We start from the raw sequence: 26,962 nt of genomic DNA, 5'->3' as shown, positions 1-26,962 counted from the left end.
ACACGCGTGTGGTCGGCGGAGACCTTTCGGACTCCGGCCCTGTAGCCATGGGCCGAAAGAGAGCTCCGGGTACGGTCTCCCTCGGCCGGGCTCTTCTGCGCCAGCAGACTCAGCGGAGCCGTAGTCACCGCCACACCGACTCCTGGGTAAGACTTCTTTTTATCTTTCTCAGCCTTTCTGTCTAGTTATGAGGGCCGGGAAGCTGGGAGACGAGGTCAAAGTCACGGAGATATTTCCTGAGGAATACCTAAGCCGGCCGCGGAGGACGAGTATTAAGTTTCTGAACGATTGATTCGCAGATCCTCCTAGCAAGGCAGGGGCACAAGGGCAGACGCTTCACAGTAGGGATAGTGCGATAATGAGACTGGAGGGAGACCCGAAGGGTCTGAATGCTAAAATAATTTGGCTTTTGACGTTTTCTCTGTGGAAGCGTTTGGGTGTTTCTCATCGGGAAAGACATAAAAACTACCTTTTTGAGGGGTATCATTTTGTTCAAAAAATTGAACCCCCGCCCAAGAGCGACAGGTTCCTGCCATTGGCTAGTTCCTTGAGAGTTTAGAGTTTGTTTGGATGGCAAGAGCAGAAGCGAGCAACTGTATTATTCTGTGTTTTATTCCTAGTTGCACACCAGTGAACTTAATGATGGCTATGATTGGGGTCGTCTTAATCTTCAGTCAGTGACTGAACAGAGCTCCCTTGATGACTTCCTTGCAACTGCTGAACTTGCAGGAACAGAGTTTGTAGCTGGTAAGTTGTTTTTTGCTAAGTGCATGAGAGCGGTCACATTTTCATCTTTACTGACTAGATACACATGTGTCTATTTAGATGTGTTTTGGGGGTCCTACTAAACTCACAAATGAGCGCTCTTTAACCTGAGTGCAGATATCTCAACTACAGTGTGGGAAGGTCCAGTTGAATTCAGTTGTGAAGTACAGAAAGTTCTAGTTTTAAAATTAAAGATAATGAGGTACATTTCTGTATACCATTATAAAGGATCTCTAAGACTTATTACCAGATGAAAAGACCAAGTTGCAGAATAGCGTGCATGGCATTCTTTGCATTAAAGATGTAATCTAATCGGGCCTCCCCGGTGGCGCAGTGGTTGAGCGCTGGGTTGCGAAGCTGCCCGCAGCCTCTGCAGTGCCGGTTCGATCCCCGGCTGCTCCCTGGCCACCAGAGGAGGGTCCCACATGGCGCACAGACCTCTCCTTGCCGCCCGCTGCTCCCCTCAGCAGTGTGCTTCGGTCCTTCTGCCTGCTCTGCTCCCTGCTCTGGCTCTGGTGAATTCTCTCACCCTCCCGCGCTTCTGACTGTACCCAGTGCATGTATAAACAAAACAAATGAATAAATAAAACATGCCTCTAAAAAAAAAAAAAAAAAAAAGATGTAATCTAATCAATCCATGTATGTATGTGTATGTTAGAAAAGACTTGAAAGGTTAAACATTTAATTGATAGTGTCCAGAGAGGGAACTGGAATTGCAGGCATGGGCAGCACCTTGGGCACTGGTCAAAAGGAATGTTTGCCTTACTGTATTATTGATTTTTTTACAAAAAGAGTTCGTGTGTTGTGTAATTAAAAGTTAATTTTAAAAACATAAAAAAATAGAGATTAATGAGGAAATGGAACAAAATTTCCATCAGGAAGGAAATGGGAATAGAATGGGATCAAAAAGTAGAGTTGGATTAGCTTGTACAAACAAAAGTACAGCTTCCTCTGAGACTAATAGGAGGAAACTGAAGTTGCATGTGTACTTGGAGGAATGTGTCCATGAGAAATTGTCAAGGTGCATATTGAATAGCTTTAATTTTTCTCCTGTTATGGTAAAGGATAACATCCTCTGAAAGGGAATGGGTAAAGAAGTAAGCTCAACAAAGCAGGGAATGGAAGAAATAAACCAAGAATGTTGAAGGACTTTCTTTTCTTTGGAAAGTCATTAGGACTTAGCTGATGGTGATTCCATATATTTGTAGTGACAATGTGATACTGTGATAAAATAAGAAAACATGTTTCTTAGTATACACACAATACAGAGAGAGAGAGAAGAAAGAGAGTCTTCATCCAGGTTCCTGACAAAAGGATTTCAAACACACCTTTGACATCTCTGGAGTAATTAGAGTGCCTTTTTGTATGCTAATGAGATGGTTGTTGGTTGGGGACCCCTAGGTAGCTTCAGGATGGGGACTGGTCTCCAGAAAGACTTAAATATAATTAAGGGGTTAGGGGTTCGAACTTTCAGCCCCACCTCTCAGGAAAGGAGAGGGGCTAGAGATTGAGCTAGTCACTACTGGTCAATAATTTCATCAATCATGCCTACAATAAATCTTTCAAAAATCCATAAAAATTCCTCATTGAAACTTATTCCATGCGTTCTCTTTTCCTTTTTTTTTTAAGATTTATTTTTATTTATTTATGCATACAAGAACTGGGGTGTAGACCAGAGGTGTAGGGAGTGAGAGGATTCACCAGAGAGTGGGGAGCAGAACAGGCGCATCTATTGAAATATACTGCTGAGGAGAGCAGTGGATGAGACTGGAGAGGTCTGCTGCACCATGTGGGTTAGCTCCCTGGTGGGGGATCGAATTCATGCCACAGTGGCTGGTGATAGCTTGATATCACTAAGACTTTAACCCCTGTGCCACAGGGAGGCCCCCCTCTTTTCCTTTAATAGGTGATAGGATTCTATCTCAGTTCTTTATAACCTTCAGATAGCTGTTTTCTTCTGGGACTCACAGGAATGGGGATTCTTAGCGTAGAGAATATTCTTTTCAGCTCTCTGAACCCCTCAGATTGCAAAATTGTTTGTGTGTGCGCATATGTGCGTTTTGGATGGGGTGATGGTCTGATTTTTAAGTAGGTTCTCATGGGTCTCTGGCCTAACAAAGAAGAACCACTACATTAGGTAGAAGTGCAAAAATAATGAAAAATGCTGAGAATTCACAAAGAAATCTTTACTTTTAAAAGATCACACGAGTAATACTCCTTTTCAGCAAATAAGGGAAAGTTATAGTGATATAAAGTATATGGTATTGTGATATAATGTCAGGTGACATTATATTCAGGTGTCCTTTATTCATGGGGAAGCAATCCATAGATTAGGGGGTCCAAAACTCTACGGGCAAGGTAGAGTTTTGTAATGTTAGAAGAGGCAATATGGGGGCCTCCCCGGTGGCGCAGCGGTTGAGCGCTGGGTTGCAAAGCTGCCCACAGCCTCAGCAGCACCGGTTAGATCCCCGGCCACCGGGTGAGGGTCCCACATGGCGCGCAGCTCTCTCCTGCTGCACGCTGCTCCCCTCAGCAGTGTACTTCGTCAGTCTGCTTGCTCTGCTCTCCACTCTGATTCTGGTGAATTCTCTCACCCTCCGGCGCTTCTGACTGTACCCAGTGCTTGTATAAATAAATAAATAAATCTTTAAAAAAAAAAAAAAGAAGAGGCAATATGGAAATGGCATGATTGGCTAGGAAGCTGGCCTTTTCTTAGAAGGCTAACCAGTCCTATTTTTTTTAAAGATTTATTTATGCATACAAAACTGGGGTACAGGCTAGAGGTGTGGCGGATGAGAGGATTCACCAGAGACAGAGTAGGGAGCAGAACAGGCAGATTGACTGAAATATACTGCTGAGGGACACAGTGGATGAGTCAGGAGAGGTCTGCTGCGCCATGTGGGTATGTCCTAACCCCTTGTGCCACCAGGGAGGCCCTAACCAGTCCTATTTTTAAGGTAAGGTCAACTAGCTAAAGTGAGTTGAGGAGCTGTAGTTAGTCTTAGGTCTCCTTAACAGATGTTTCCCCATAAGTACAGACTGACTTGGATTTAGATTTATTATGGGGGCCCTGCTTCACTTTTATGGGTTCTAATGTATACGTTAATTTTATCAGTGAGAAAAATATATATTTGGCCTTCATCCCTAGTTGTTTCAGTGACTCAAACCTTTTTTTAAAACTTTGTAATTTCTTGAGTAGCAAGTGGAGTATCTTTTGTTTTTCATAACAAGCCCCTTTCAACCACACCTGAGTTGATGTTAATGATGATTAATGGGCTCCCAGGAACCAATGCTATAATTAGAGTTGAAACTTTCCGGACCTTCTTCGCCCTTACCCCCAGGAGAGAGGTGCTAGAGATTGAGTTAATTATCATTGGCCAAATGATTTATCAACCATATCTTCCTAATTAGGACTCTATACCAAAGAGATTTGATATCTTAAGTGGGGTAGTCTTGTGGGACTGAGACCTTAAACCTGTGGAATCTGACACTAATAGAATTGAATTATGGGGCACCCAGTTGATATGTGCACAGTTAGAGAATTCTTTCTTGGGGGAGAACCCACACTTTTGGTGTTATAAGTGCTTGTGGTAAAAACAGCTCAGTGACAAAAATGGGCATTATTGTGTGATTACTTGCAGCAGCACTCATAGTGTTGCTACTGAAATGAGAAAGAGAATGGATAGTTGGCTTTATCTAAAGTCAGAGATTTGAGTGTGGGTAGGGTGGGGTGAGTTCATGTTCCATTACAGAGTGGTTGCATGGATGTACCATGTGGCTTTAGCCAAATAGGGAAAGAAGTGAAGTTATAAGCTGGAGGATTGATGGACTGGGAAAAGAGGGAAGAAGCAGGGGCTTGAGGACTTTACAGAGTTTGAACAAAGCAAAGTGGAAACACTGGGTGGGAGATCACCTTTGGAAAGGGGAATTAATTTTAAAGGATTGTCAAGTAAGCAGTTAGAGGGATGTGTGTTTTTACTGTTGGTTGAGGATGACATGAACGAGGATGGTGTAAGACTCTACTCAAGGTTACTGGCCTCTGTTGACCAAGGTCTTAGAAGGTATTGGTAGTCTGATGAAGGTAGCAGCAACAGTCTTTGCTTCAAGGTCAAGAAGGATGTTGCTGAAGATATCTTGTCATCTTTGAATGGAACCTTCCCCTTGGCATTATGGTACAAAGCTTCCGTGACTACTCAGGCGCTTACCTCACAGGAATGTCTGCCCACAGAATCTGAGTGTCTATGTGTCATGAATGAAGAGTTGTGGAGCAACTCAAGGTAGAACCTTGGAGCAGAGATCTAATTTATAAATAGACAGAATTTTTCCTTATGTGTTTGAATTCTTGTTCAGCATTAACTTGGGGTGTTCATGAATATCTTATGTAAATTATAGGAATGTAGCACTTCACCAGTTCTTTCTGGAATGATTGTGCTACATCTTTGCTTTCCCACCCACTCCCATTAACCTTCAGTTATTCTCCATATGTACAGTGAGAGAGGGGTTGTACCAAATCTTTACAGTCCCTTCTCATTCTTGCTGTTTATGTCTCCATGAAGTGCATTCAGCATGTGGAGTTTTATAAAATCAGTGCTTGAAAAAATGATTGCCTTTGAAAGCATTAATAAAAATCCTTTCATTTCTTTCTCTTTATTTTGGTAGAAAACTTAATTCAGAAATTGTAATTTATTTAAAGCTAGAGGCAGCTAAATCAAGAAAGCTTAAATTATACTATAGGTGCTCATATTTCTGGTTTTCCAAGTAATGACAAACATTCATTATATTGTCACTTAAATGATGGTGCTTTTCTTTTCTATCAACAGAGAAGCTTAATATTAAGTTTGTGCTTCCTGAGGCCAGAACTGGACTTCTATCTTTTGAGGAGAGCCAGAGGATTAAGAAGCTGCATGAAGAAAATAGACAGTTCTTGTGTATACCAAGGAGGTGAGTTGAACAGATACAGAACAGATATAGGACTTTTTAAGTTGGTATTCACTTTTTTACTGCTTCCTTTTCTCAGTTGCCATTATTAAATCCAGATCTCCTGTTTTATTTTGGTAACTTATGTGGAATTTCCACCCCTCTGTTATCTTCTCAGACCAAAATGGGACAGAACTACCAGCCCAGAAGAACTCAAACAGGCAGAAAAAGATAACTTCCTAGAATGGAGGCGCCAACTTGTCCGGTGAGTGTTACACAATACGAAGATTAGCCTTAAAATTTTAGTTCAGGAGTTCTTTGGTTTGCTTTCACTGCTATTTGCATTTTGAAGGCTTGATTCTTTTAAAAGGGAAATAGGTTTCTTCTGCTTCTGATGGGCAAATTGGTGTGCACACATTGTTTTGTATACATCCTTGCACAAAGGTGGTGAGTTGGTTACTTTCCTCCAAATCTGGCCTTTTCTGTTTCCTTCCCTTCCTAAGCCGTTGGTCACCCTGGAGTTGATCTCTGTTCTCCTGAGCATTCTTCAGGCTGAGATGTGTAGAAGAAATGTGACTGTGTGATAAGCTTCCAGGGTTAAATAGCATAAGTATAAAATTTGATTTTCATATTGACCTAGCAAAAAGTACATAAAAAGAATCTGACAGTTAATGTTTGTGTATTTATTTTTTAATGCAATGAATTTGAGCACTTGTATTATAATCTGGCAAAGGTATAATCTTCTCATTTTAAAGCTAGGCTAGAAGAGGATCAAAAGCTGATATTGACTCCCTTTGAAAGAAATTTGGACTTTTGGCGCCAGCTCTGGAGGGTGATTGAGAGAAGGTAAGTAGTTATTTTCTTTGTTGTCTGATGAAGACATTGTCATGTTTTATCAAACTTGTGTGTTAATAGGTAGGTAGAGGTATGGAGAACAGGTCAGGTCATGCAGGGATTAAGTTATCAAGGGGCTATTGAGAATTACTATAAAAACAAAAAGAATGATACTTTTTTCTTTCAAATTATACATTTTTTGTTATTAAATGAGCACACTAGTAAGTGTATGAGAATGATGAACATTTTCTTTGAGTTCTGAAGCCCCTACAGCTATTTCAGCAGATGTGTATTAATTCCTCCTGTTAACATGGGAAATGCAGATGTGAGAAAAGGTGGCTTCTGCCTACAAAGAGCAAACGTGTTATAGGGGGAGGCCAAGCAAAGTGCCATGAAGCAGGGGTGCACATCCTTGTGTTTGGGTCACTTGGGACTAGGTAAAATTCAAAGTCGATAAGATTCCTACAAGGTTACAGACAAACAGAAAGGCAGTGAATGGAGGAAGGAGCAGTTGGCAAGGATTGGGGGAAACCAAGAGATGGTTTAATTGGTCTCTATAAAGAACAGAATGATTTTGATAAATTGGGGGATTTTTCTATTTTTTTCATGTTAAGTGTTTCATTGTTAGGTATTGATGATTTAACCCTCACTATTCTCACCTCCTTGATATAGTTAAGAGCTTTTCGATTTCCTCAGAGTGTGAATTATTTTCAAGGACTATAGGTGAACCTCACATTTGAAATTATGCTTTTTAACAAGAATGCTTCAGAGTTGTTTTTTCATACCCAGTAAGAATATTAGGAAACAGCATACTTTAACTGGGATTCTCAGAAAAGAATCTTAGCACATATAGTATGTTACAGGATTTAGATTTAACTCGTGAAAATCACTTACATTTCTTTTTAAGGTGATGAGAATGTTCTGGGGTTAGGTATTGACAAGGTGATGCAACTTTGTGCAGACAATAAAAGCCACTGAATTGTGTGTTTTCAAATGGGTGAATTTTTAAATTCCTTACATGCCTCCACTCTACCATGCTGCTCCCTCTGGAGCGGAAAGAGGGCTATTAAAGTAAGGCAGACCTCTAAGCCTGAATAAGCAGAAGGTTGCTGCTGATTCCCAGGCTCCCTGCAGCCCCCTATGCTTCAGTTAGGCCTGAATGGGGCTTGGAAGGACTCGATGTTATTTTCCTGAGGACTTCTGTGGACAACTGCTATTCTTTCCCTTTGTCCTAATGAGTTTCAGTCTTGTCATTTTTGTAGGTTTTAGTGGGAACAGGTAACCATAAGTATTCATTCATATTTAATTTTCTAGAAAGGCCTATCACAAGCTTTCAAATGCCGCTGAATAAGCCTCTAATTTCCCATGAGTGAACCTGTACTTTGAAACTTCCAGTTTCTGTTGGAATACAATATTTGCTCTGTTATTTTTATGATGTGTTTTTTTCCTTTTATTACTATGACCGTGTTTTTAACTCAAGGAATGTAGTATGTATCACATGGAAGTAGATTTGTGCTGCATAGAAATATTATCAATAAAGTGACTGCAGCCACGTCTTTTAACAGGAAGTATTTATTAATGTGTCTTCTACAGCAGATGTCTCCTGTTTGGTAACAGGCTAGCTAAGCCATCTGCCTCTGTAATTCCAAGAGCAGTTATCAGAAAAGATTTGATGTATAACATGTCATTGAAATGCAGGAAACTGCTGCGCCACAGAGGGCAGAACACTCTATTCCAATGAGATAAGGCACTTCCATTGTATTGCCTAAACCCTTCCTGGTACATACTTGGCACTTTGTTCTGCATCCTAATTCACATAAAGCAAACTCTTCAATTTGTCTTTCCTTATTGGTGTTTCCAAGCTGACTATTCTTTCTCCATCTTTGGTAGGTAAACATGATGTTCATGGACCTTTTTTTTTTTTTAGTTCATTAGGCTTTGCCCATTTTTGCAGTCATTCTTGAACTTACTGTTAAATCTTCACAGTTTGAAAGCAATAGAATTTACACTTAAAGAAGGGAATACTGGGACTCGATTAGAGAACTTAAAAAATACTCATCTAATTTGGCAAGATTGTGTGTTCCTTTGTGTTACAAAATTATGCTGGAAATTATTCTGAAAGAGAATTCACTTTGATTGTTAAAGCCCTGCCCTAGTGAGTCACCTTGACTTAATACATTTCCCAGTGTTTGGTGTGCTTATGTGAGAGTTACCTCAGAAAAGGCTAACCAGATGTGGGATTTTGGGAGGCTTCTGTGAGCTGGTGGTACGTATGCAGCTCATTTCCTCTCAGTGGCAACTGCAGCTGGCCTTTGAAGCTTTTTTCCTTGCAACAGAGATTGAAGGAAATGAGGAGCCTCTCAGAGAAATGAAATACTTGCAGTGTTGGGCTGCTGTAGCCCCTGCTTCTTTTGTGGGATTTGAGGGACTTGCACTCAGCTACAGAGTTTTCTTCTTGCTATATTTTAGATGTAATGGAAAAAGTCAGACTCATCATTTCAGCTCAAGTATAACAATTTAAGTTGATATTTTGCTTTTGCTTTTTTTTTTTTTTTTTTTTTTTTTGCTATTTAAACACATTCTTGGAAGTGGTGATAGAGGTATGCTTTCTCTTGTTACCTCTGGGTTTAAATACCATAGACTTGATAGTAGCAGCTGCAAGCAAGTAATATATTAGTTTTCTTTTCAGGCCTTCACACAACTGTGGATTAGGTACTGAATATATGGTACACCTCAACTTGGATAAAGGATGTGAAATACTCTTTTAGCTCACTGGAAAGTTTACTGGAAGATACAGTTGAAGTTTTAGCAGTGAAACATAAGACAAGCCTCTCTAGACCATATTAGAGCAGTGGAATGTTAGGATCATGAGCATGGCCTCTGGTCCCAGCTGCTCCCATTCTGGCTCCATCATTTAGTAGCTGGTAACCTTAGAGATGTTATGTGACTGAGCTTCAGCTCTCTCATAAATAAGCCCAGGATAAGTGTACCTTAAAAAGTTAAATCTGTCGGGCCTCCCCTGGTAGTGCAGCGGTTGAGTGCTGGGCCGCAAAGCTGCCCGCACCCTCTGCAGCGCCGGTTCGATCCGCGGCCGCCGGCGAGGGTCCCACATGGCACGCAGACTTCTCCTGCTGCGCCTGCTGCTCCCCTCAGCAATGTATTTCATCAGTCTGCCTGTTCTGTTCCCCGCTCTGGTTCTGGTGAATCCTCTCACCCTCCCACGCTTCTGACTGTACCCAGTGCTTGTATAAATAAATAAATAAATCTTAAAAAAAAGTTAAATCTGTCAGGTTTTTAATATTTGGAAAGCTTTGCTACTATTATTTGGTCAGTGTGTCCTTTCATTTTAGAAAAGGAAGTGATTGGAGTGTCTCTCTTTTGTTTTTCAGTGATATCGTGGTCCAGATAGTCGATGCACGCAACCCGCTCCTGTTTAGATGTGAGGATTTGGTGAGTACCCTGTGACAAGATTTCAGACTGAAAGTCCTTGGAGCAGCAGTGGGAGGACAGTATGATGGATAGCAGTTGCTCTGGGTGAGCTTTCTGTCCTCTACTCTAGTTTTGTTAGATTAGGCCTCCTTACCTCCAGAGGTCAACAGCTTGCATAATGCCACTGTTTACACAGATGTTTTTCTCTTTTCAAACAGTTGTTTGCATGTGCTGGAAGGCACAGGACACCTACATGAACTTACTGTGTTTGAGTTTAGAAGCTGCTTTGTTACAGACATTTGCCAGCATTTCTCATTTTTTAAGAGGCACCAGTTGAAATAGTATTTTACTGCCTTTAGCATGTTCCAGTAACTTTGCACTTATCCATCTCATTATGTTCTCTCTTTTCACACCTGAAGTTATTACTCCCTATGGTATTTTACAAGTGAACTAAGTTTGTTAAACACCATGGGGAATAATAGTTAAGGAGTGAAAAATCACATAATGGTGTTAAAACAGACTTTGAATTAATAAAATACTGTACACAGGTGAAGTATTCCTATTTTTGTTTGAGGACCGTACTAGTAATAGTGTAAATTACGTTTTCTGATGAATAGCAAAAATCTTAATGGTGAAACACTTACGAAGTTAGCTTTTATACCTCTCTGGTATATTTCTTATGAAGAACTGTACTTGGAAATTAATTTCACTTGTTGAGTCTTGTTTTCTTTTAGACTTCAAAAATATTTCTTACATTAAAATTTGAGATTGTTATTGGCTGTCATTACTTGACTGAAAAATATTTCCTGCTGGCTGACAAATCTAATTGTGCAGTTCTTTAAGTTCATTTATTTTTTTTCCAAAGATTTATTTATTTATGCATACAAGAGGTAAGGTACAGGCCAGAGACGTGGGGGGTGAGAGGATTCACCAGAGACAGTGTGTGGAACAGAAAAGGCAGACTGACTGAAATACACTGCTGAGGGGAACAGCAGGCGAGACAGGAGAGGTCTGCTGCGCCATGTGGGTTTCTCTCTGGCCGGCCGGGGATCGAATTTGTGCTGCAGAGGCTGTGGATTGCTTCATAGTGCGTTGCTTAACCCCTTGCACCACCAGGGAGGCCCTCTTTAAGTTCATTTAAAACAACCAATTCCGTTTTATTAAAGAGAGGAATGACATTGTTTAAAGAAAAATAGTTATACACAGTAGGCCAAGAAAGCATCTCTGTTACCCTTTCTAGTTTCTTATGTTATTTCTAAATACATGTGACCTAACTTCTTTTTAAAGCTTAATGAAAGAAATTAGTAATGTTGCTGTAACTAAAAATCATTAAATTAGGAATTATTTAAAACTGTGTGCAGGGCCTCCCCGGTGACGCAGCGGTTGAGCGCTGGGTTGCGAAGCTGCCAGCAGCCTCTGCAGCACCGGTTCGATCCCCGGCTGCTCCCCAGCCATGGGAGGAGGCTCCCACATGGTGCGCAGACCTCTCCTGCCGCCCGCTGCTCCCCTCAGCAGTGTACTTCAGTCCTTCTGCCTGCTCTGTTCCCCGCTGTGGCTTGGTGAATTCTCTCACCCTCCCGCGCTTCTGACTGTACCCAGTGCTTGTATAAATAGATAAATCTTTTAAAAAAATAAAAAATGAAAAAATAAAACTGTGTGCAGTAAAAACTTTTAGTCATTTGAAGTCCTTTCTAAACATCTTTGTCTTGTCTAGGAATGTTATGTGAAAGAAATAGATGATGACAAGAAGAACATCATTCTGATAAATAAGGCAGACTTGTTGACCACTGAGCAGCGAAGTGCCTGGGCCACATACTTTGAAAAAGAAAATGTAAAAGTTATTTTCTGGTCAGCTTTGGCTGAAGCCAATCAACTGGTTGACCCTCAGGTAACCCCAGGGACTAGTTCAGGTTGGGCTTCAGCGGGGAGGATTTTGGTTTCTGATTAATGTGCTCTGTGGTTTTGTTTTTTTCTCATTGGAAACATGTGGAAATTTGATTGGTTTTTTAAAGTGAGCCACAAAGTTGTTTTCTTCAGTTGCCACATAGTCTGCCATACCCAGTGTCTAGTGCTGCACACTACTAATTAGCTATAATTTTTCAATTTTGTGAAGTTGTTAGGAAGTTGTATAGGAAACTTCATAATGACCTACAATTGCTTTGAAAAGGAGTCGGAACAAAAATAAGTCAGATACAACTGAGAATGTGGTAACTCCTCAGACTCTTTTGACCTTGAAAACAAAGAAATGAAGTCACCCTGAGATATACCATATTATTTTCTGGCTCTTTTAACCAAATTTTGTAGAAAGTTTGGGATTTATTTTCTAATAAAAAATAATAACTACCAAAGAAAATAATAATAGAATCTTAGTGTCTGCATTTCGTGGACATAGAAAGCTCTATGTTGCAGGCATTTCCATGTGAAGAGTACAGATATATTTGCAAGGGCAGAGCAATAATAATTATCGGTTTTACAGTTTTTCATAAAAAACTAACCCATAGAAAATACTGCCCTTAGAAATACTTAGAAAATACTTAGAAAATTCTAAGTATTTTATTCATTTAACCTTCTTGATAAATAAGTGTAAGTGTTTATCAGACACTCTGGCTTCATGCTTTGTCCTCTCAACCATTCTTTCTTTTGTTTCTAGTCTTCCCTGGAAGTTGATATCTTGCAGAAGTTTTTGAATTAAGATTCATTACTGTATCATTTAGCCCAGATGCACCAACCCCAGAAAAGGGATTAGTTGCTCCTTCTGTGTTCCCTGACTTGTTAACCAAAGGATATTGCCATGTTCCTGTGATCTGTTCTCCTGGAACCCTTGTTGCCTCCTGTTTGAGAACATTCTTCTTTCTAGGACTCACCAACCAACTTGTACAGGTGTTTCCAGATCAGTCTCTGGATTAGTAGTGTGTGCTATGTAAAAAATATTCTTTCTCCCTATTTAAAAAATAGGTACCATTTACTCCTCCCAAGTCTTCCCAAGTCTCTGCTGTTTGCCATGATTTCCCAGACCAGCTACCATTGTGACACCACATCTTCATCATCTAAGTGTCTAATCTGGACTTATTAATATTCAATGTTTTCTCTCCTATCAGAAGTTAAGTTCTTCCGCTACAATTTTTACAAAACATGACATTTTAGAGTTGAGTTAGCCCAGTTTTCTCTTGTCCCTCTGTAAATGTTCCCAAAGGATTTCCCTTTTTATTTTTAATATAACTACTCCAGATTCCTTTTGTTGTCTTATCACTTTCCCCAAGCCTAAACTGCTGCTAATCTTAACTTTTCTAATACATCTATTTTCAGTTCACTTTTGTTTTCTGCCTCTTTCATATTTTAAAATGATTCAAAAGAACTCAGTGAAGACATACTGACTTTACAGTCATTGCTTATTTAGCACAGAAATTGCTTCCAATTCTATGGTTCTAGTATAAGACATGTTTCTTTTTAGTTGCTAGCCATAATCATAAAATCATACCTGTTTTCCCTTGCCTTTTGTTTATATCACTGCTTTCCTAAAATTTAGGATACTGTTTCACTGCATTCATTGTGTCCTCTTCCATGATGCTACTCATTCCAATACTAGAAAATGATTCAAAGTTTGCATCACTTCTAAATCCAAACCTTTAGGGGCTTCCCCTGGTGGCGCAGAGGTTGAGTGCTGGGTTGTGAGGCTGCCCGCAGCCTCTGCAGCACCAGTTCGATCCCCGGCCACCAGTGAGGGTCCCACCAAAATTAATTAATTAATCAATCCAAACCTTTTTACCCTTGTTAATAAGAATTAATGGTACTATAAATTGCCTTATTTCAATTTTTATCACTAGGCATTTGGAAGAATTAGTACACGTATGAATAATAAATGATTTTTACCTTTCTCTTTCCAAAGGAGAGCTTTAATTGGTGCATAATTTCCACGTGAGTTGAGTTTCGATACCTCTGTGTTTCACACTGAGGGATCTGTACTCGACCATGCTTTGTTTTATTAAAGGCCATTACAAAAGAACAGCAGTTTCCTTAAACATGGAAACCACTCTTGAGAAATGGACATGTAGAATGCAGCTCAAATTTACCCTTCTTTGTGGAGCGAAGAGAATGTTCAGTGTTTTATTGTTAATGAGAAATACTTAATTTTATTCTATGGCCCTGTGCAAAATAATATACCGCCCAAGAGTTCACTTTGACACAGGCATTCTTAAACCCTCACTTTTTTTTTCCATATTTATTTCTTATATCATTCTTTATTTTTGTACAGTATGTGATTTTCTCCCCTCCAGTGTAGTCCTATAGTTCTCCCACCACCATAACACCCATGAGCCATCTCTATAGTCCTTTGTGCTCTTCCCTCCCATGTTTTGATCCCTTCTCCCCTCCGGTATTCTTCCAGTCTGTATTCAGCTTGCAAGGTTTGTCTGTTTCCTGACCCTTTGTTTGATTTTCCTGTTAGTGAAACCATCTGATATTTTTCTTTTTCCTTCAGATTTATTTTGCTTAGCATAATCCCTTTCAGCTCCATCCATTTTCCCACAAATGGCATGAGTTTATCCTTTTTTGATCACTGAGTAGTAGTCCACTGTGTAGATATACCACATCTTTTTTTTTTTTTTTTAAAGATTTATTTATTTATACAAGCACTGGGTACAGTCAGAAGCACAGGAGGGTAAGAGAATTCACCAGAGCCAGAGGGGAGAGCAGAGCAGGCAGACTGAAGAAGTACACTGCTGAGGGGAGCAGCGGGGCGGCAGGAGAGGTCTGCGTGCCATGTGGGACCCTCGCCTGGAGCTGCAGAGGCTGCGGGCAGCTTCGCAACCCAGCGCTCAACTACTGCACCACTGGGGAGGCCCTACACCACATCTTCTTGATCCATGCATCATTTGGGGGCATATAGGTTGGCTATTGTAAATAGTGCTGTGATGAACACTGGAGTGCAGGTTTACTTTTGAATTAGTGTTTTTCTGTCCTTTGGGTAGATTCCTAGGAATGGAATCATTTCCTGTGTTTTGAGGAAACCTCAAAACATTTTTAGTGTTTTGAGGAAACCTCCACACAGGTTTCCATAGTGGCAGGACCAGTTTGCATCTCCACCAGCAATTTAAGAGGTAAATACTCACATTCTTAAGAGGCGTTATTTGTACAAAGTTCAAATAACACAAAAATATGTAAAGTAAAGGTTCACTGCTCCTTCGATCCCCAGAGGCTCCACAGTTGATTGATTGGTTGGGTCTTTGCACTGAAAGGCTTACTTTGTCTCCTCTCTGTATTCACCTTTTCCAGTCTCCTTTATAACTTGTCTTTTTCTCTGATCATACTAGATAACCAACTCTTTATTCTCTAGAGGGACAAGTACCATTATAGTCTTCTGAATGTTTGTGGTTTCTGTTACTTCATCAGGAACAAGTAAATGGAGATGCTGGAGAACCCAACACAACTGAGTTAGAAGATTCCAGTTGCAGTGAGGCTGAAATCCTACACAGTGACTCTGAACATCTCCAAGGCGAGGATTCTGTCTCATTGACAGAAGTTGGCACTAGAGATGAGGACGATAGTGAATATGAGGACTGCCAGGAGGAGGAGGAGGAAGATTGGCAGACATGTTCAGAAGAGGACAGCAACCCTGAAGAAGAGACCTCTGGCCAGGACTGTGCAGAAAAGTGTACTGTGGCCTCTGAGGGTCAGAGTAAGGAAATCCCACAGAAGAGACAGATGCACAATTTTAGCCACCTGGTATCAAAGCAAGAATTACTGGAGATTTTTAAGGAGCTACACACTGGGAGGAAGGCAAGAGATGGGCAACTTACTGTTGGACTGGTAAGATGAAATATGTCCTGAAATTGTCAGCACTTCAGGATCTTTATTTCCCATCCATTGGTACCGACGCTGGGACCCCAGAGACCAATCAGATTTCTGGCATCATAGGGAACACAATTGCCTCTTGTTGCCACTTGGTATCCTGGAAATAGGCAGTGTGACAGGCAAAGTACAACTCAAAAGAGTGAATTTTCTCAAGACTTTTGGTGTAGGTCCTAACAGTATAGTAGACAAAACAGGAACAGCCCCCCACCTCAGAGAGCTTGCTATCCAAGTGCCAGGAGTGTTATGAGAGGAACGACTTCAACACCCCATAGTAGTACATAGTGGGGTAACCTGGGGTGGAGGGGATGGCAGCATCTATGGTCCTCTCCTCCCCAACTGTATTTAAACCAGTGGTAATATGCCATGTGATCAAGATACACACATGAATCATTAGGAGAGTGTTGAAAAGTAATGAGCAGTTATCTGGAATTTATGTAAGAAGTTACACTTTGAAGTACAGTCATGTGTCATTCAACAGTGGGGATGCCTTCTGAGAAATCTGTTGTTAGATGATTTCATTATTGTGAAGACACCATGGAGTATAATTATTCAAACCTATATGGCATAGCCTGTTACACACATAGGCACATGGTAGAGCTGTTGAGACCTTCTTGTAATGTGGTGCTTAATTAAAACACCATTGACAAGTGACTGTAAGTGAGGTTTTCAACAAGTGGCGAGGGAAGAGCATTCTAGACAAATAAGGGAAGTGTTTAAACAAAGCCCTAAGAATGGTGAAGTGTTTTCATGGAATGGCAAGTGATGGAGATGGCTGAAGTTTGAAGAATGGAAGAATTAAAACTGGAATGGGGGTGGTCTCCCCGGTGGCGCAGGCAGTTGAGTGCAACGCTGTGAAGCTGTCTGCAGCCTCTGCAGTGCCAGTTTGATCCCAGCCAGCTGGTGAGGGTCCCACATGGCATGGCAGACCTCTCCTGTTGCGCCTGCTGCTCCCCTCAGCAGTGTATTTCGGTCATTCTGCCTGTTCCCCATTCTGTTTCTGGTGAATCCTCTCACCCTCCCGTACATCTGGCCTGTACCCCAGTTCTTATATAAATAAATCTTTTTTAAAAAATATGGAATGGTGAAAGTCCATTGTGAGGCTTGTAACAGCAATGGAAAGTTTGAAATTTTATATTCATAGGGAAAGGTATTTACTGTTTTCCAGTCATATTGATAGAGGATTCTTAGAACCACCTAATGAGGAAACTGAATTTGGAGGCATGGGATGGGGGAAGCCTGAGGAAAGGCATGGAACAAGGGTGGCATGGCATGAGCTAAAAGTTTGCTTGTCATTTTATTTGAGAACATCTTCTGTTCCTTTATATGCTGCTCTAAGGCAACATGAAATTTCAGATTTATTGATAATGGGGGAGCAGGGACAGAAGAGAGAGTGGTTATTGGCTCACCATGAACCCAAGAGTAATTGAAAAATTTTAGTAGCTTGATAACCCACATCAAATTATTGTGCCATTTTAAATTTTTAGCCAGCAAGACAGAAACTTGCTAATGCTAGTAAAATTAAAAATAACTTTGTTGTGATAATTAAAATATTTGTGATACTCAGCTTGACCCATAGTGTGGGAGAGTCAGTGGAAACAGTGAAATGCCTGTAGACGGGGCAGTAGGGGGTGAGGTTTACGGTTGCATCTACTGTTACAGCAAAACCTGTGAAAAGAAAATGTGCTTGGCTTGACTTTCATCACCGGAGATGAGTCTGAATAAATACACCTACACCACAGGGGGAGGAAATGTCTCATAGCAAACAGCATCTATTTCATATAATCTTCTGAAGCAACCAGACACTTATGCAAGTGTTAACACTATTTATGGAATATCTTTGGCTCTTTGATAGCTATAGTGTTTGACTGTTAACTTCTGGGTCTTTTCTAGGTGGGCTACCCAAATGTTGGTAAGAGTTCAACAATCAACACTATTATGGGCAACAAGAAAGTATCTGTATCTGCCACACCTGGTCACACCAAGCATTTTCAGGTATTTCTACAGCCCTGGCCTCTGTGTCCTGTTCTCAGCCAGTTCCTCTGTGTATTTTATGAACTTCTTTGCTCCGATGTGCCCTCCATAAATCTCTTGCTTGTCTTTCAGACTCTCTATGTGGAACCTGGCCTCTGCTTATGTGACTGCCCTGGCCTTGTGATGCCTTCCTTTGTCTCTACCAAGGCAGAGATGACTTGCAATGGAATCCTCCCAATTGACCAGATGAGAGATCATGTACCACCTATATCATTAATATCCTTTCTGCTTACAAAGATTCTGGTTTTTGTGTGTATAGTAGGGCTTTTGTTTTGTTTTAGACTTTGCCTTGCATTTAATATGTTAAAGTCTGATTTACTGAGAATATTAAAGTCTCATGCTAGTGATCTGCCCAGGTTTACACGAGATGGCATCAGGACTTCTGTCCTGAGTGCAGCAGTGTAGTCTGGTACAGTAGAATAGCCCTAGTGTAGATCTCAACCTCCAGGTGTTAACCTGTTTGCTTCCTGACACTCATTTGGCTCTTTGAGTGACTTAATTAACCTAGAGACTTTCCTTTTCTATAAAACAGGGTCAATAATAGCTCCTTCACAGTTGATTGTGAGAATTTAATTGTTAGCTTTATTTACTGGACACGTGCTGTGTACTTTGCTAAATACTTACCCTGTAATATCTAATTCCTAAAACAACCCTTGAAGTAGTTACTACTGTTCTCATTTCTTCAAACTTGGGGAAACTGAGGCAGAGAGAAGTTAAATAATTGACCCAACACCCCGTAAGTAAATAGCCGGGGAGGAATTCTGCCTTTTAGCAGTGTACTGAGTCAACTTACTTGAAACCTCTAGGACTGCCATGAAAAGGTATTCAGTGATCTGTTAAGAACTGTTCAGACTAGGATTTTTTTTTTTTTTTAACTATTTATTTATGCATACAAGAGCTGGGGCACTTGTCAGAGATGCAGGGGGTGAGAGGATTCACCAGAGACAGTGTGGGGAACAGAACAGGCAGACTGACTGAAATACATTGCTGAGGGGAGCAGCAGGCACAACAGGAGAGGTCTGCTGCACCATGTGGGTTGCTCCCTGGTTGGCCGAGGATCGAACTCATTTTGCAGAGGCTGTGGATTGCTTCATAGTGCGGTGCTTAACCCCTTGCGCCACCAGGGAGGCCCCAGACTAGAATTTTAAACTACTTAGCTAACAAGTTAGTCTGTTCACTGTTTAGGGGGTACAGGCAGAAGCCAGGAAAACTCCATGAAATTGGCACACTGGTTGATTTATATGGAAGGTAAAATTCCAAGCCCTGCATCATTGGCAAAAATCCTTAAAGACTACACTTAAGGCCACAGCTTTTAGTTTACCCCTATTTATTTTCTCTTCCCATAAGAAATAATGAGTAAAAATTTGTTTATCAGGTGAAATAAATATGATTACAGTGCTAATATAAACTACCCAATATTAGAAAGAGTTATTGAATCCACCTATAGCAATCTCAGTAAACCTCAAAACAACATATATACAGGATGACACGATTTTTGAAAATATTTTCATCTCCCAGACCAATGCTTTGTATTAATAGATGCCTATGTATGTAAAAGTATGCAGAGTCTACTGAGGGTACCCCAGGAACTATCCCCGGGGGCAGCATGGAGGAGCTGGTGTAATGTTAGAAAGGTTTGAATTTTTTAGTACAGTTTTTAATAGGTGATATATTACTATTCTTGATAGTTGGAGACATGGGTGTTATACATTTGTGTGTTTTAATTTACCTATAAATTAATAATTAGATGTGTATTATGCGTTCACTTGGATTGAGTTCTGTGGAATATAAACATGAAACAAGACTTGGATCCTGCCCTTTCTCGATTCAGTCTGTGGGGGACACAGGACATGACCATGAAAAAGTGGTACAAGGTAGAATGTTGTAGGTGGCTTAAGAAATATCTGTGAGTGATTAGACAAGGGAGGGAAAAATGATCCCTCCTTGCATGGCTATATGGATTAGAAATAAAGATTGAGTTTTACCTCTGACTTCCTGAAGTTTGTTTAGAAGCTTGCTTTTCAAGGCTGAATGTATCATCTGTAAGACCTATTTCAAAGATAATATTTTAATATTAAAAGGATTCATTTGTAAGTGTTCATTGGTACCTAGGATTTTGTTTAAAAGAGAAAAAAAAAATTTAATGAATACTTGTATTTCTGAGAGGAGAGAAGGTTTTGTCATAGATGAGCTAATTCTCATGTTCTTGTGTCAGATGTCATGGGAACACAGGCTCAGCTTAAGGGAATGAATTCCTTGACTAGCTTATGTTTGCCAGAATATTCCAAGACATGTTTTAGAAGCTACCTATGGCATTAATATCATAAAACCTAGAGAGGATGACGATCCCCATCGACCTCCAACATCAGAAGAACTGTTGACAGCTTATGGATGTGAGTTGTGATTTATTTTAAAACATAAACAAAAAAATAACAGTTAATGGGGCCTCCCCGGTGGCGCAGCGGTTGAGCGCTGGGTTGCGAAGCTGCCCGCAGCCTCTGCAGCGCCGGTTTGATCCCCCGCTGCTCCCCGGCCACCGGAGGAGGGTCCCGCGTGGCACGCAGACCTCTCCTGCCGCCCGCTGCTCCCCTCAGCAGTGTACTTTGGTCCTTCTGCCTGCTCTGTTCCCTGCTCTGGCTTGGTGAATTCTCTCACCCTCCTGCGCTTCTGACTGTACCCAGTGCTTGTACGTATAAACAAACAAATAAATAAATAAATCTTTTTAAAAAAAAGTTAATGAGAAGATTATCCCTGCAAAGATACAAATTCGGAATTTTTCCTTGGTATTTGTCATATCCTCTTTCAGAGTTGATGTTTTTGTTGTCTCTGTTGGCCTGACCTCACAATGTGGCCTCTAGATAAGTGATTTGGTGGTGATTTCAGGGTTCAACAGTAAGGGGGGAAAGTGGACTACTACTAGAGTGGTATTTTATGTATGTTAAGTGTTTCTTAGAGTTAGAGAAGATTGTGATTTGTACCCCTTGTCTCCGCCTCAGATCTGCCCATTCCTAACCTTCATCATAGAAATCAGTCTCTGGAGAGAAACTTGTCTTCTCATGTTCTCCTGGTCTTGGCCCTCTTCACACCCCACACCCCACCCCCCCAACATTGGAGGCCAGATATGGGCAGTGTGAGCACTCCAGAGAGCGCACGGGACCTTAGCAGCTAGCACAAGCTTTGGAAGCCCTTAGGACAGTTGCTGCTTTGATGATACCTGCTTGCAGACACAGGTTCTAGCCTAAGTCTGTTGGCTTTTTCTGGAGTCTTCTCAAACAGGGAAGAAAAAGAGATGTTGGAAGGAAATGAATGTGGTTATCAGAATAGGCGAGTGTTATGAGGGGAGCATCGGATGGGAAAACCCTCATATTGTGGCAATAGAGCCTGGTAGAGATAAGGACACAAAACATCCTTGTCAACCTTGTATGACATTAAAATGAGTCCACAATTCCTCCACTTCCATTAATTCACCTCAATTCCACTTTGTTTTTTTGTATCTCCAGTCAATTGTGATTTTATTCGCTTTCAAACAAACTTTAAAGGTGGTCTGGAGGAACTGTTTGTTGCCAAGACAATGCTGAGTAACTTGTTTCTTTTGTATTTCTTTAAATACTAATGAAATCGAGCATTTGTTTGTTGACTATAGTTCTGGGAATCAGCCTTTTCTGTGCATCACTTTTGTCTTGATGACTTGTAGTAGCCCTGTGTTACATGTGCCACAAATATTGTTCCCAATATGTGTGTATAATTTCTTTAGCCCTGGAGAGGTTAAACATTTTAAGACTTTTTTCCGCCCCCTTTCCCCCCCCCCCCTTTTTTTAACTTGACTGGATTTGGCATTTTTCTTGGGACAGCCTGAAAGCCTTCCCTATCCCAAAAGGATTAACTTATTTCCTGTAATATCTTTTTTTATTTGACCTTTAGATTTGTGATCTGCTTAAATATATTTTTGTGTATGATGTAAACTAGGATCCTAACTGTTTTCTTTAAACTGAAAACATCACCTCACAGATAGTATATGAGAGAGCAGACTTTTGAACCCAGCCTTTTGGCCAGAGCCCACATCCTTTTAAATACCATTTTCTGCTGCTTCCTTCTCCATGAGCTAGTGTTAAAAGGATCTTTGTTGTATGCTTGGGAAACTGGAAAAAGTATAACAGTATCATTAAATAAGAAACTCACTCTCTTGCTTGGCTCTGCTAATAATATAGATGGCATAGCAGTCCGTAAATAAATGTTTAAATCAAGAGATGAAAGAAATAACTAGAGAAAGTGAATGTGACTATCACAGCATGGTGCTCAGTGATTATTAGGATATTAGATACAACAATAATAGTCTCTTTTGCTGGATTACAATTGTCCTTATAATGTTAACCAAAATATTTTCTGTAATGGTAAGTGATTTTTTTTGGTAGACGATGAGAATGAGGATGCCTAGTTAGTGTATTAAAAAGAAGTTTTGCTAAATTCTTCTCACAGGTATGCGAGGATTCATGACAGCGCATGGGCAGCCAGACCAGCCTCGATCTGCGCGCTATATCCTGAAGGACTACGTCACTGTAAGTGAGCGCTACTTCTTGTTCTTGAATTAGCAGGGCTTTCTCCGTGCAATATGTTCTTAGATCTTGGCAGCCTGCTAAGTTATAAAGGAGAAATTTTCTCTTTGAGATTGTGTACAACTAGTTATATTCTTGATCCAGGGAAGTTAGCATCATATAAATCATAGAAATGACTGACAACATAATGTAAAAGCAGAGGTGAAGATCTCTAAATACCTGTTACCAGAGAGAGTGATAAATGTATGCCTCCTGTTTTTCCCTTGCCTGGATTCCTTTGCTTGTTTCTGTTACAGCTATTGCAGTTTTCCTTGTGCTGTATACCTTTATATCTCTACTTCCTTATACTTACCTAGCAACAACGATAATAGCTAACATTTTTTCAAAGCTAACACTGCTAGAAATAGTTCTAAATGTTTTGTTTGTATTATCTCATTAAAAACACAAGTCTATGATGATGTTATTCTTATGTATTACAGATAAAGACTTGCTAAGTTTTGTCAAGTTTTGTCACTAAAATAGAAAATAATAGTAACTTCTATGAGATTATTATGGGAAATAAATAGAACAGCGTATGTGTGTGGAAATAATGTGTACATACACACCACTAAATTCAGTACCTGGCAATTTTTATGTATTAAGCTTAATTCTTTCAACAAACAAACATAGGATCCTAGTAATAACTGGTTGTGTTTGGCTTTTGTCCCCCTCTCAGTAACACATCTGTGGAGCTCTTGGAATATAAAAATGAAAGTGGGCTCTTGTAATTTCTTGCCTTCAGTTCAAAAAGAAAGTAGTTAATATTCGAATGGATAAAGTATGTATTCACTTACCATTTATAAACTGGAGGATGCAAAGATGAGTTAAAATAATCAGTTTCAGTGGTGTTTATGGTGGAAAGAGGGAAATTTGCACCCAGAGAACAATTAGAACTACTGTGATATCCCTATTAGTACAGTCCACTTGTGTCCTGGTTTTTATTTTGAAAATTATTTAGCTTAAGTGTAATCATGTAAGCATAGTGACAAATACCTTAGAAATGCAAAGTAAAAAGCACCAAGAAGAAAGAGATTTCATTCTAGTTTGGAAGGCTCTTGGAAGAGGTAGAGACCTCTAGAATACTCCATCCGTCATCCTCAGTGTAGTAAGACTTTTCAGTTGTAGTTGACCAAAATTCAACTCAATGAGTTTATCAAAATGCAAAAAGCTCCCACTGGTTGGAGATGTCCCCTCTGAGGACTTTTTTTTCCCCAAGGATGACACAGGTGACTCTTGTGATACACTGTTCTTATTCATATTGTCGCGCTATAGGGTAAACTACTGTACTGTCATCCTCCCCCTGGAAGAGATCCTGTAACCTTTCAGCATCAACACCAACGACTCCTAGAGAATAAATTGAAATGTGATGAACTAAAAATACAACCAGGTGGAAATAAAAAAGTGAAACAGATTGAAAATGTAGTTGACAAAACTTTTTTTCATCAGGTAAGTTTTCAAGTTTCTTTTTAACTTTTGATCCAAGACATTTTATACAACAATTTTACTGAACTATTACTCTCATACCATAAAATTCATCCTTTTAAAAGTACAATTCAATGTAGTGTATTCAGAGTTGTGTAACCATCACCAGTAATTTTAGAACATTTAATCACTCCAGAAGGACACCCTGTTCCCATTAGCAGTCGCTCCCCATCCTCCTCTCCACCAGACACTGCCAGCCCCTAATTCGTTTTATATATAGATGTGCCTAGTCTGGGTATTGCATATAAATGGAATTATACATAGATTATGTGGTCTTTTGTGACTGGCTTCTTTAACTTAGCACCCTGTCATCAGGTTCATGTGTGGTATCATTGCTTTATTCCTTTTTATTACTGAACATTTCATTGTATGGCTATATCACATGTTATTTTTCTATTTTATAAGTTGATGGGATGTTTGGGTTGTTGTGCTTTGTGGCTATCTTATGAATAATTTGTTAAGAAAGTTCATGTGCCGATTTTTCTGTGGCAGTATATTTTCAGTCCTCTTAAGAATATACTTGGGAGTGGAGTAGAGTTGCTGGGTCATATGGTAACTCCACGTTTAACATTTGAGATACTGCCAGTGTCGGTGCCATTTTACGTTTCCTAGCAGCAATGCATGAAGGGTTCTAATTTCTCCACATCCTTGCCAGTATTTTTTCCCAATATGAAGGAAAGAAAAAAAAATTGTCCTTGTAATGAGGTGTCTTAGGATTTCCTCTCCTGACAACTTTCCTGTATGTCAAAGGGCAGCTTAAGTCATATCCCTAGTACTTAATAATTATCGAGGGTAAGAGTAGGGCAGTTTACTTTTACACTCACATTCTTTATAATGCACCATGGCAGTTTCAGCCTCTAATTTCATTATAGATTTTGATTCAGGCCAAGTGTATATTACCCCATTTTATCACTGAGGACATTGAGGCTCAAGGAAGCTAAGTGACTTAATCCAAGGTATGTGTTTTAGATGGTAAAGCTAGGATAGAACTTAGATTGTTGTGGCTCTTCATTTGAGTTTTTCTAAGTCTGTGCCAATATTTAGAATAAAATTTACCAGTATGCAGAAAGAGCATAGGTTTTTTTGTAGACCTACTGCTATCATACAGGACACAGGTTTGCAATAGTTTTTTTGAGCACTTTCTATGTCCCACATGCTAAGCAAGGACCAGGAAAATCAGAATGAATGAGACACTATTCTTGATTTTGGCAGGAGTCCCATTCTAGCAAAGGGGAGATAGGCAAGCTAAAAAATGACATGTTAGACCTAGGATAGAGGTATCAGTCAAGGACTTTGTGAACCTATATTGGGGAGCAATTTTTCTTGGGACTGGGAGTAGAGTTGAGTGATTGGTGAGTAAAAGCTACAGAAATGATATTTGAGCTGGATTTTGAGGGACAAATAAAAATGTGCCCTTTGGAAGGTATGGTATGAACAAAGAAAGATAAGGGAGTATGGGTCTTATCAGTAAGGTGCCTGTGTGCCTGTGTTGTAGGTGAACTGTGTGCCATGTGTGAAAATCTGTATTTGATTCTCCAGGCTATAGGATGCCCTCAAAGATTTGTGAGCACAGGAATACAGACATGGCTCAAGAACTCTGGTAGAAATGTGGACTTTGGATTAGCAGAGTCAGCCCTTCAGTGGTCCAATGGAAGGTCCTTGACAGACACCTGAGTTCAAGCAGTTGGGATGGAGAGGAGGGAGGGGAATGGGTGAGCAAAGGTCCAGAGACTAAAACCAACAGAACTTAGTCACTAATTATATGTGGCAGATGAGGAAGCCAAAGAGAGAGAGTGCGTGCTATCTTGCCAGCTGGGCAGATTCTTATACCATTAACCAAAATAAAAAATGAAGAGTCAGTTTCTAACTAAATTTGGGTTGAGACAGATTGAGTTTTGATGTCAAGATAGAGATTTCCAGAAATAGCTGCTATGCTGAGTCTAGTTATAGATGGCATTTGAAGTTATGGGATTAAACAGAATTGAAGGGGAAAAATGAATTAATCAAAGACAGAATGCTGAGAATTGTATAGTTTAAGGAACAGGAAAAAGAGAAAGGACCATTTAAAAAGATGGGAATACATCACGTGATTTATTTCTTTTATCTTGGTGTTCTCCATAATACTGTGAAGAATCTCTAAAGGAGACTGCTGAGATTTCAAATTTTTATTTCCTAGGAAAATGTGAGAGCTTTGACCAAAGGAGTCCAGGCCGTGATGGGCTACAAGCCTGGCAGTGGCCTGGTGCCGGCACCCACTGTAGACTCTGAAAGCAGGACTGGGAAGCCATGGAAAAAACACGGCAACAGAAATAAAAAGGAGAAGAGCCGTAGACTCTATAAGCACCTGGATACATGAATTAGGCTGCAGCAGAAATGGCACCTGCATTGTGCATCTGGAAAAGAAAGAAGCTTCTTGTTGCCGGTGGTGCTATAGAATGGGCCCTGCCCTCGTGGCACACAGCCACAGCTGGCCATCAGCATCAAGACTGAGGCACCCCTTGGAGCACCAACTCTGACCAATGTGGATGCTTCAGAGCCCCAGAAACCTGCTCCTAGAGGAGAATGAATAATGTCTCTTCATTTGTGTAAACACACACAAATGCATACTAATTTGTAAGTTGGGAATTCTTTGAAAACATTAAAATTAAATTGCCACTAATACATGTTTTGTTGGTTTGTGTAGATCCACTGCCATTTGGACAGTCCACGTTCTTGAAACAGTTTTGGTTTACTAAGAGATGGCTGGGATTTTAGATGGATTCTTTTGAATACATTATTTAGGCTAGTAATTCTCAATTTACAAACACTCAACACAACACAATATGGCAGAGAGCTATTTATATAGTCTGAAGATCATAACCTTCGAAAATCACTGTCAGTGTGAGCCACTACTGCAGAGTGAAGCTATGTTTTTCTGTAGCTCACTCATTTATAGAGACCCAGAGAGTGAGAAAAGCGGCAGTCAGCTAGTTTTTCTTTTAGCCATCGGGATCCCTGATGTCCTTAGTATTTAACGACCAGCAAGGCTGAGAGTAGGGCGGTTTACCTTCTATGGTCTTTAT

General features: G+C 40.2%; 1 protein-coding gene across 1 annotated transcript; it reads left to right on the top strand.

The window, feature by feature from the left end:
• LSG1 (large 60S subunit nuclear export GTPase 1) lies at window positions 1-26,593 on the top strand. Its single transcript, XM_037525309.2, has 14 exons — window positions 1-146; window positions 621-747; window positions 5,586-5,706; window positions 5,861-5,947; window positions 6,442-6,528; window positions 9,906-9,966; window positions 11,660-11,833; window positions 15,334-15,750; window positions 17,686-17,787; window positions 17,899-18,042; window positions 20,096-20,219; window positions 22,303-22,382; window positions 23,691-23,864; window positions 26,077-26,593. The coding sequence occupies exons 1-14, from the start codon at window positions 48-50 to the stop codon at window positions 26,254-26,256; spliced, it is 1,977 nt and encodes a 658-aa protein (XP_037381206.1). The 5' UTR covers window positions 1-47; the 3' UTR covers window positions 26,257-26,593.
• Window positions 26,594-26,962: the final 369 nt, after the last annotated feature.

Source organism: Talpa occidentalis, unplaced genomic scaffold (genome assembly GCF_014898055.3).
Source record: "Talpa occidentalis isolate TD23 unplaced genomic scaffold, MPIMG_talOcc4v2.1 talOcc4.4, whole genome shotgun sequence".
In the NCBI taxonomy this organism is placed as follows: Eukaryota; Metazoa; Chordata; class Mammalia; order Eulipotyphla; family Talpidae; genus Talpa; species Talpa occidentalis.
Note: the sequence above shows the minus strand (reverse complement) of the source record. Positions and strands in the feature narration are given on the sequence as shown.

Coding starts and splice junctions, on each gene's coding strand:
- LSG1 (XM_037525309.2), top strand. CDS start 48: ATGGGCCGAAAGAGAGCTCCGGGTACGGTCTCCCTCGGCCGGGCTCTT. Junction 15,751..17,685: donor GGCAACTTACTGTTGGACTG/GTAAGATGAAAT, acceptor GGTCTTTTCTAG/GTGGGCTACCCAAATGTTGG. Junction 22,383..23,690: donor TCCTGAAGGACTACGTCACT/GTAAGTGAGCGC, acceptor GTCGCGCTATAG/GGTAAACTACTGTACTGTCA.